This window comes from Lygodium microphyllum, chromosome 15, assembly GCF_053477565.2.
Source record: "Lygodium microphyllum isolate KBCC chromosome 15, Lygodium_microphyllum_v1.1.10, whole genome shotgun sequence".
Lineage (NCBI taxonomy): Eukaryota > Viridiplantae > Streptophyta > Polypodiopsida > Schizaeales > Lygodiaceae > Lygodium > Lygodium microphyllum.
The window spans coordinates 6,019,241-6,027,588 of record NC_141149.1 but is presented as its reverse complement, the minus strand read 5'-3'; the positions used below and the strand labels follow the sequence as shown (position 1 = coordinate 6,027,588).

Sequence of the window (8,348 nt, the reverse complement as noted above, 5' to 3'; positions counted from 1 at the left end):
AACACGATGAAGCTTATGTTTGTCAAAAGCTACAGAACATTGAGGAGCTAGGTATGTTTTCTTATCGAGACTTGCACATCACGGGGATTATGGGTTCACGAGCACTTCATGTTGCACTTGTTGATGCACTACTCTTAGGGGTCGTCTCATGTTCCTATTAAAATACTTCCATGCCATGGGTTGCGATTATACATGTTTTGCACCATCATTGAGCACTAACACGGCATGAGGTCTGCTGCAGCTATATGCAGTAAATTTTAGATGCACACGCACATGAGAGAGCACTTGTCATTGAGCACGCACATTTCTTGTGCACACGATATTTGGGATGCTCATCACAAAGTTAGGAACCTATGGTTGAGACTGTAAGGAGGTTGGGAGAGTTCGAGGGTCGTGAAGGACGCCATCAATAGTGAGAAAGGTTGTTCTTATCTTGTCAACATCTTGAGGACCATCTTTTTCTAGAGTGATTGTGAGATTTGGGATGGGTGGATCTAAGTATATCATATCTTTTTTATGAGATTTGAGAGGTGAGGATAAGGAATTTTTAATTAATTAAGGAATTTTGTTTGCATCTTGCATGACGCACAATCACCTCTAGATAGGCTAGGCACAAATATCTTCAGTGCATCCAAATTTTTTTGTGTGACCATTCGATCAATTGCATGCTTTCTCAAACCATGAATGGTTGAGCACAGAGTTCTCTTCCAAATCATATTTCTGCTAGGGCACATTGCATGAAAATACAAATTCATTTTAAAAATTGACTACAAGATATAGACCTTATACCGACGTTTAAAGCGACGAAATACAAACAACAAAATTTGCCCCCGTCGTCACAAAAAGTGTCGTTATTGAGGACGCCATAGAAACGTCGCTATATGCGACGCATATAGCGACGCAAGCAGTGAATTTGCGACGCGCATAGCGAGGCCAATAGCGACGTGAGTAGTAAATTTGCGACGCAAATAGCGACGGTAACAGGGAAAAAAAAAATTTGTGGCAGGGCCATACAAAATAGTTTCTGCACTACTGCATACAAAGCGCTTGCAAACAAAAAGAATGTATACTGAAATCATAAAACTGATACATGAAATAAATACATGATTACATAAAATGCGATTTGTACAATCATGAAAGGATATCACTAATACATAGAAAATGTCTACATAGATCAGGCGACTAAAAACTAAAGGTGTGTGAGCTCCAAGGATCCAAGGGCGAGCTAGAAATCCTCGTCCCCCGAAAGCTCTTCCCGCCGCAAAGGAGCATCGAACGGATTCTGCAGAAAAAGAAACAACATATCAATCCACCATACAATAATGCATTCAAATATCTCATGATAACTACGGACAAGAAAGATGAGTGACTTACAGGGCCGCCGCGTCTATACAATCAGTCGATCAATGCATTGAGACCGTGCATCTCTGCATATCGAGTCTCAAGGCCTTGCGGATCGCGATTTGTAATGGAGTCCTGCAAAGAAAACAAAATGCTAACTGTTAGAAACATGATTGTCAATACAAAGAATATTTCAAAAAAACAAATAAGCAAAACAAAAGAGAAACTTACAAAGTCCTCCAAATATGTCATGTGGCCGCCACTCCCAAGATGATGGACCACTCCGGCCTCGAGTCGTGCCCTCGCCGCCTCCCGCTGCTGACTCCAACGTCCTGGTGAATCTGTAGCCTCCTCCCTCAGTCGGCGCCAGTCGTCTGCATCTAACCACTCGGGCTTTGCAGCCCCACTCTTGATTGCCTTGCGTGTGTCGGATCGTCTATGTGGCATGTATGCACGCGTGCAATCCATCATCCAGCCCGTAGAGAATCTATCTACTGCAACTGGTACCGGAAACTCCTCGTGCAAGGATGCTACTATGTAGTCCTTGCTCCCCTTCGGTATGTTCTTCCAATGATCCAGGACGTTGTGCTGAAAAACTTGTTGGCACAACTCTCTCATACGAGCCATCACCCTCCTCCCCTCATCATTCATGATGATGGCTCCTGACCTACTATCAACCAGGTATCCATAACCCCTAGGAGTCTATCTAAGATGGGTCCTCTCCCATCTCCGTCCACCCTCCTGGGCATATCCAGGAGACCTCTCTACATCCGGTGTACCGACGGGGGTAACCTCTCTCGGAGTGGCACTCAAAGGGGTGCCACCAAAGGGGGTGCCACCAAAAGGGATGCCACCCGCTGACGGCTGCGCAAAAGCCGGAGTAACTGGAGTAGACGTCCCCACAAGTGTAATAAATCCTAGAGGTGATGTAGCTCCAGCTGAACGACGAGATGGAGACACCACATCCGTGTCTCCACAGCAGCACCCCTTGATCCCGATACACTCCCTCCCTCTGGCCCAAGTCGTGAGCGTTGAGATCGTCTGCTCGAAGCTGAAGCATCTGATCGTGCTGAAGAAGATCTAGCAGAGCGCCCTGACGAAGAACGAGACAGCTCCTGGTCTGCCATCTCTCTGAATCTCGCAAGCTGGTCTGGAGACATGCGTGCCATCATGTCCTGAAACTCATCATCGCTCATCTCTCGACTCATCCTGAAAATGTCACCTGCACAGATAAAAAATGGTGTTAGAATAATCAATTTAAACTATACAAAGCACAGTATAAATCATTTTTGAAAAATCCCTCTTAAAATGCATATCTTATGTACCTTTATGGAAGATATCCTTTTGAATAATCTCCTCCATGCCTTTGGGATATCGAATCGGTTGATGATGCGTACTGCGTCGGAATTCAGCGCGCGCTTCCTCTCGATCTAGCCTTGCAATCTGGTACTTGGCGAGCCACGTCTCCATGGAGGCATGGTGCAACATACAAAAGCGATTCACCTTCTCTTCCATTGAGGCATCCATTCTTTTTTCTACCCCATTTCCAACCACCACATCTCCAGTCAGTCTATCATCATCCTTCAGCGTCCATAGCATTTCATTGTCTGGTTCCACCCGTTGGTAGCCATTGTGAGATATGCACTAACGCCTCTGACACCAACCAACCTTCCGCCATGCTACCTTCTGGACAAGCTCGTTGTCGCACAAAGCCTTTCAGGGTTTTCATGAAGCGCTCCAGGAAGAACATCCATCGTGTATGGACAGGTCCAGCAATCTCCACTTCGTCCACAAGATGCACAAGAAGGTGAACTTGTATCGTGAGCATGCTAGTGGGCATGTATTTCTCAAAGAGACAGACCGTCTCCACTGCTCCCCGCCTTGCGGATTCAATAGAGGACGTCTTAATCTCTTTCTGTGAGATCCATTGCACCAAAGTCGACAACTTGTAAATGGCCCCGCGTATTTCTGGAGTAAGGCATCCTGCGATCACGATCGGTAGGACAAACTGCCACAAATGAGAAAGCATTATGATAGCTTTATGGATAGCATTATGATAGCTTTATGGATAGCATTATGAGAAAGCATTATGAGGCTTAAATGGATAGCTTTATGGAGATGTACGTCAAGTTGCAAGTTGACCATAAATCTTGCATTGTACATAGTAGTTGAGAGATTTTTTGATGTTATATCTCGGCCTTGTATCATGCTCAAGGATTTGTTTGTCTCGGTAGATAATTATTCGTTATTGTAAAAAACTGCATTAGAGGGCTTTGAGTATAAGTAATCCATTTATGAGCATCATTGAGGATCTCTTAGTCTAATAATAAATCAGTCTCAACAAAAAGCATCTTAGAAATGTGGTTTTTTTGTCCTAGGATTGCGTATTAAAATTAATGCCATCTATGAAATTTATCAACTATAGTAATAAAATTTATTTCAATCGATTCTACTCATAGTCATAAGACCTGAGAGAAAATATCCTATACTCAATTTAAGGGATTCTTCTTCTATAACAATACTTTTGGGTTCATTTTGATGAAGTACCGTAATGACCATTAGCTAGGATATCATTTTCTTTTAGTCCTTCCATTGACTAGTTGGCATGATTTCTAATTTGTTATGCCTATAAAGTTAATACAAAAACAATGAATTATGCAAATCACAATTAGATCCCCTACTTGGACATTATGAAGGACATGACCAATTTTAAGCCATCTTAAAGAGTCACCAATGTACGTGGCCCATGGCAAAGCACATTGCATACCATTATCGATAAGTCTATTATCTTAAATTTCCTTCCCCTCCCTCTCCCTCTCTTTCTCTCCCTCTCTCTCCCTCTCCCTCTCTTTCTCTCTTTCTCTCTCATTTCCTCTCCTAAACAAGCAAAAAAGAAAGTGATTCAAACATTAAACAAGCAAGAGGGAGAGTGAGAGAGAGAATGCACTCTCCCTCCCTCTCCCTCTCCCTCTCCCTCTCCCTCTCTTTCTCTTTCTCTCCCTCTCTCATTTCCTTCCCCTCCCTCTCCCTCTCCCTCTCTTTCTCTCTTTCTCTCTCATTTCCTAAACAAGCAAAAAATAAAGTGATTTAAACATTAAACAAGCAAAAGGGAGAGGGAGAGAGACAATGCACTCTCCCTCTCTTTCTCTTTCTCTCCCTCTCTCATTTCCTTCCCCTCCCTCTCCCTCTCCCTCTCTTTCTCTCCCTCTCTTTCTCTCTCATTTCCTCTCCGAAACAAGCAAAAAATAAAGTGATTTAAACATTAAATAAGCAAAAGGGAGAGGGAGAGAGAGAATGCACTCTCCCTCCCTCTCCCTCTCTTTCTCTTTCTCCCCCTCTCTCATTTCCTCCCCCTCCCCCTCCCTCTCCCTCTCTTTCTCTTTCTCTTTCTCTTTCTCTCCCTCTCTCTCCCTCTCCCTCTCCCTCTCTTTCTCTCTTACTCTCTCGTTTTCTCTCCTAAACAAGCAAAAAAGAAAGTGATTTAAACATTAAACAAGCAAAAGGGAGAGGGAGAGAGAGAATGCACTCTCCCTCTCCCTCCCTCTCCCTCTCTTTCTCTTTCTCTCCCTCTCTCATTTCCTCCCCCTCCCTCTCCCTCTCCCTCTCCCTCTCCCTCTCTTTCTCTCTCATTTCCTCTCCTAAACAAGAAAAAGAGAGTGATTTAAACCTTAAACAAGCAAAAGAAAGAGAGAGGGAGACTCACCGATGAGATATGGCGAGCGTGGGGCGGCTCCTCTTTGCGATGAAGGCTCCTCCTCTCCTTCGCGAACAACGGCGGCGGTGGCGGCGGCAGCAAGTCTTCTTCCTCTCCTTCTCTCACGACGGTCGCTCTCTCCCTCACTCTCGCTCTCAAAACTCACAATGGAGCAAACGCGAAATGAAAACCGCGCTCGGTTTCGGCCGCTCTTTTTCCCTGTGGAGTGTCGCTATGTGCGTCGCTATTTGTGTCGTTATTTGCGACGCAAATAGCGATGCCAATAGCGACGCCGCTATCCGCCGTCGCTAATCGGCGTCGCTACTAGCTCAAATCCTTGTAGTGATTCCAAGAAAGGTTTTGCTCCTAGCATTCCGAAGAATGCCACGTTCATGGCTAGCATTGAGAGAAAAAAGTCAGCAACTGGTGAAAATCTAGATAATGTCCTCTAAACTAGGGTCAGTAAAGAAGAGATAGATGGTATAGATTCTCAGATTGAAAATCAACAGTTTCTTAGAGCTCTTAAAGGATCAGTACCTACGTCAGTTTCAGAGCTTGTGATAAGAGAAGAATGTGTTGATTTTTTCACCAAAGAAACTAGGGGTTTCAATGGCCATATAGATTTTCTGGCCTTGATTTCCAGTGAACAGATCAAAGGAGGACCTATGCAGGACCAAACACAAACAAGTCCCAATTCTTTATAACAACCACTAGAACCTCTCACTTAGATGGGAAGCATGTTGTGTTTGGAAAGGTCATTAGAGGGATGGGAGTTGTGCGCAGCATAGAGAACAATCCCTGAAGTCATGATTATGGATTGTGGTGAGATCCCAGAAGGCATGGATGATGGTGTTGCTGATTTTTTCAAAGATGGTGATATTTACCCAGATTGGCCAACTGATCTAGATGAACAACCTTCAGATTGTGCGTCGTGGACATCAGCAGTCGACTCTGCCAAAAGTTTTGGAAATGCTAGCTACAAGAAAGGTGACTACAAGATGGCTCTCTGGAAATACAGAAAGGCCTTGCGATATCTTGACATATGCTAGGAAAAAGATGGGTTAGATGAAGACACAAGTGAACATTTGAGGACCGTCAAAACTCATATCTTAACAAACAGTTCTGCAAGCAAGCTTAAACTTGGAGATGCAAAAGGTGCTTTACTAGATATAGAATTTGCAATGCGTAATGGAGAGGACAATGTGAAGGCTCTGTTTAGGCAGGGTTAGGCGCACATGGCATTAAATGATGTGGATGTTGCAGTTACAAGTTTTTCAAAAGCGCTGGAGCTAGAGCCAAATGATGGCGGGATAAAGAGAGAACTTGCTATTACTAAAAGAAGATTGCAGACAGACGGGACAAGGAGAGGAAAGCTTATGCAAAAATGTTTCAAGATTCTGATACCGCATAATAACATTTTGACCTATTTAGATTGAGCCTTCGAATGTTTGAAGTCAACTTGCGAAGGCCCAATATTTTTGTAGCCAGGTTTCTGCTGATATCTACCCTTGAAGTGGAATTTTCAAGAGTTAGTTTAGGCTAGGTATCTGCCACATCAACAGGGAGGCAAAGACTTGCAATAAGAAACAGTGAACAAAGGAGGGAGCTCGAAAGGGCGGACATTGCTGCGACAGAAGAAGAAGAGGACGAGGATGCTACTGGGAAAAAGGAGAACGAAGAGCCTCGATGATGACTGCAACAAAGGTGATGAAGAAACAGACAAAGTTATAATTATGATGACAAAGAAGGGAACCTCGCTCTCCAGACAGACAGAAAAGAAGCAGGTGGGAGTGTCCTTCAAGATCACATAAAAATGAGTCGAACTTTCTGAGATCATGGAGAAGGGATTTGAGTCTCCTCCAAGTGCAAGAAGAACTGGTTTTGATGATGGATACACAAGTGAACATCTCAGAACTAATCAGGAGGTTCATTGTCATTCTTCGCGGCATGAGGACCATAGAGTAGCAGCACAAGGTCCAGCTGGTTTAGTCTTCCTCTGCAATAGTGCAACACAGAGAGATTGCTTACATTATTGTGTTTTTGGGTTGCCTTTACCACAAAGGGAGATTGTGGAGTGCGAGAACAAAGAAGGTGATATCGGTAATAGATAGAGGAAGAAGGAGGAGAATTGCAGTCTGAGCTGGGACAGAGGAAAGGAAGTTTATTGACGGGGTGACGAAGGCGTGAAAAAAGCTGTTGCTGCTGCAGAAGAGACGAGAATAAGACGAGCATCAATGACGAAGTAACTCGTGAGCTTTTCTGAAACAAAGAATATAGGACGACGAAGGTGGAGCAAGGCAGAAGATGACGGCTAACTGAAGGCCGAAAAATACAGATGAAGAAGGGCGTGAACTTGGAGGCTGTGACAAAGCAGTACGTTTCGCAGAGGTTAGCGTAAACATAACGCATGGAGTAAAAAGCCTTAAAGGCTTAAAAGTTTCCTAAGCTTTTAATATCCTCAACGTCCAAGCCATGAACGTTAAAGATATAAAATTTGCCTTAAGTTTGAAAATCATAAAAAGGGTAAGGCTTTTTGGGAAAGCAAAGGCATATCCAACGTAAGGGAGGATGTAAAAAACTATAAAAGGAGAGGAGAGTGGAGAGTTAGGGGCCCTTCCCTTGTATCTTCTTGTCATCTTGCGAGAGATGTGAGAGGAGGGTCGCATGTGAGAGAATACTTTTGACGTGCTATTGTCGAAGTGGAAGAAGTTAGACTTTGTGGTGTCAAGCTTCGGATCAAGGCTATTAAGGTATGAGAATATAGTTTACTTGGTTTTTTGTCAAAATTTTGATACTTTCATTGTGAGTTGTCTTGTGTGGCTCATGGTGTTTCATTGAATATTTTAATTTTCCAAGTTGTGTTGTGCATTCGACAAAGTCAATTACCCTAACCGGCACTCCTTAACATCTCGTTATCGGGTTATGAGTGAGGCTTGTTCTCGATCGCTGCTCGCGTAACACCTATTACACATTCTCTCTTTCCGCTTGACTTTGACTATCATAGGTAAAAGTGTGTTGATTGGTATAGTGTGGTCTATCAATGAAGCATGGGTCTATACTTTTTATTTTTATGAAGCTTCATGAGGACCTTCTAAGCATGCAAGTATTGGTATAGTTATTAAAGATCCCCAATGTAGAGTCATTATGAAAATGGAAGTTTATTTAGACATTGCTTTTACTAATAATATGGAAAAATACAAGGCCTTAATCATAGGGCTTAATATAGCTTGAGATGATGGTATCTATTTTTTATTGGATGAGAGAAAAATCGTAGCTAGTGATTAACCAATTGAATGGGACTTATAGTATGAGG

At 43.3% G+C, this 8,348-nt stretch overlaps 1 protein-coding gene and 1 pseudogene across 2 annotated transcripts; one reads left to right on the top strand and one right to left on the bottom strand.

Moving 5' to 3' along the window:
- Positions 1 to 1,377: 1,377 nt before the first annotated feature.
- Positions 1,378 to 2,734, bottom strand: LOC148024231 (uncharacterized). 2 transcript variants are annotated; one of them, XM_087693677.1, is made up of 3 exons: positions 2,667 to 2,734; positions 1,573 to 2,563; positions 1,378 to 1,476 (listed from the first exon to the last, which is right to left on the bottom strand). In XM_087693677.1, exons 2-3 carry the CDS (start codon positions 1,990 to 1,992, stop codon positions 1,396 to 1,398), a joined length of 501 nt encoding a protein of 166 aa, XP_087549803.1. In that variant the 5' UTR covers positions 1,993 to 2,563; positions 2,667 to 2,734; the 3' UTR covers positions 1,378 to 1,395. The 2 variants fall into 2 exon arrangements, with proteins under 2 accessions (XP_087549803.1, XP_087549804.1); XM_087693678.1 differs by having other exon boundaries at positions 2,667 to 2,728.
- A 2,693-nt stretch (positions 2,735 to 5,427) lies between these two features.
- LOC148024230 (peptidyl-prolyl cis-trans isomerase CYP40 pseudogene) lies at positions 5,428 to 6,446 on the top strand (annotated as a pseudogene).
- The last annotated feature ends 1,902 nt before the right edge of the window (positions 6,447 to 8,348 follow it).

Excerpts from the sequence above, each read along its gene's own strand:
- LOC148024231 (XM_087693677.1), bottom strand. The coding sequence starts at position 1,992 with ATGAATGATGAGGGGAGGAGGGTGATGGCTCGTATGAGAGAGTTGTGC. Across the intron at positions 1,477-1,572 it reads TGACATATTTGGAGGACTTT|GACTCCATTACAAATCGCGA; the intron begins GTAAGTTTCTCT and ends TTTTCTTTGCAG.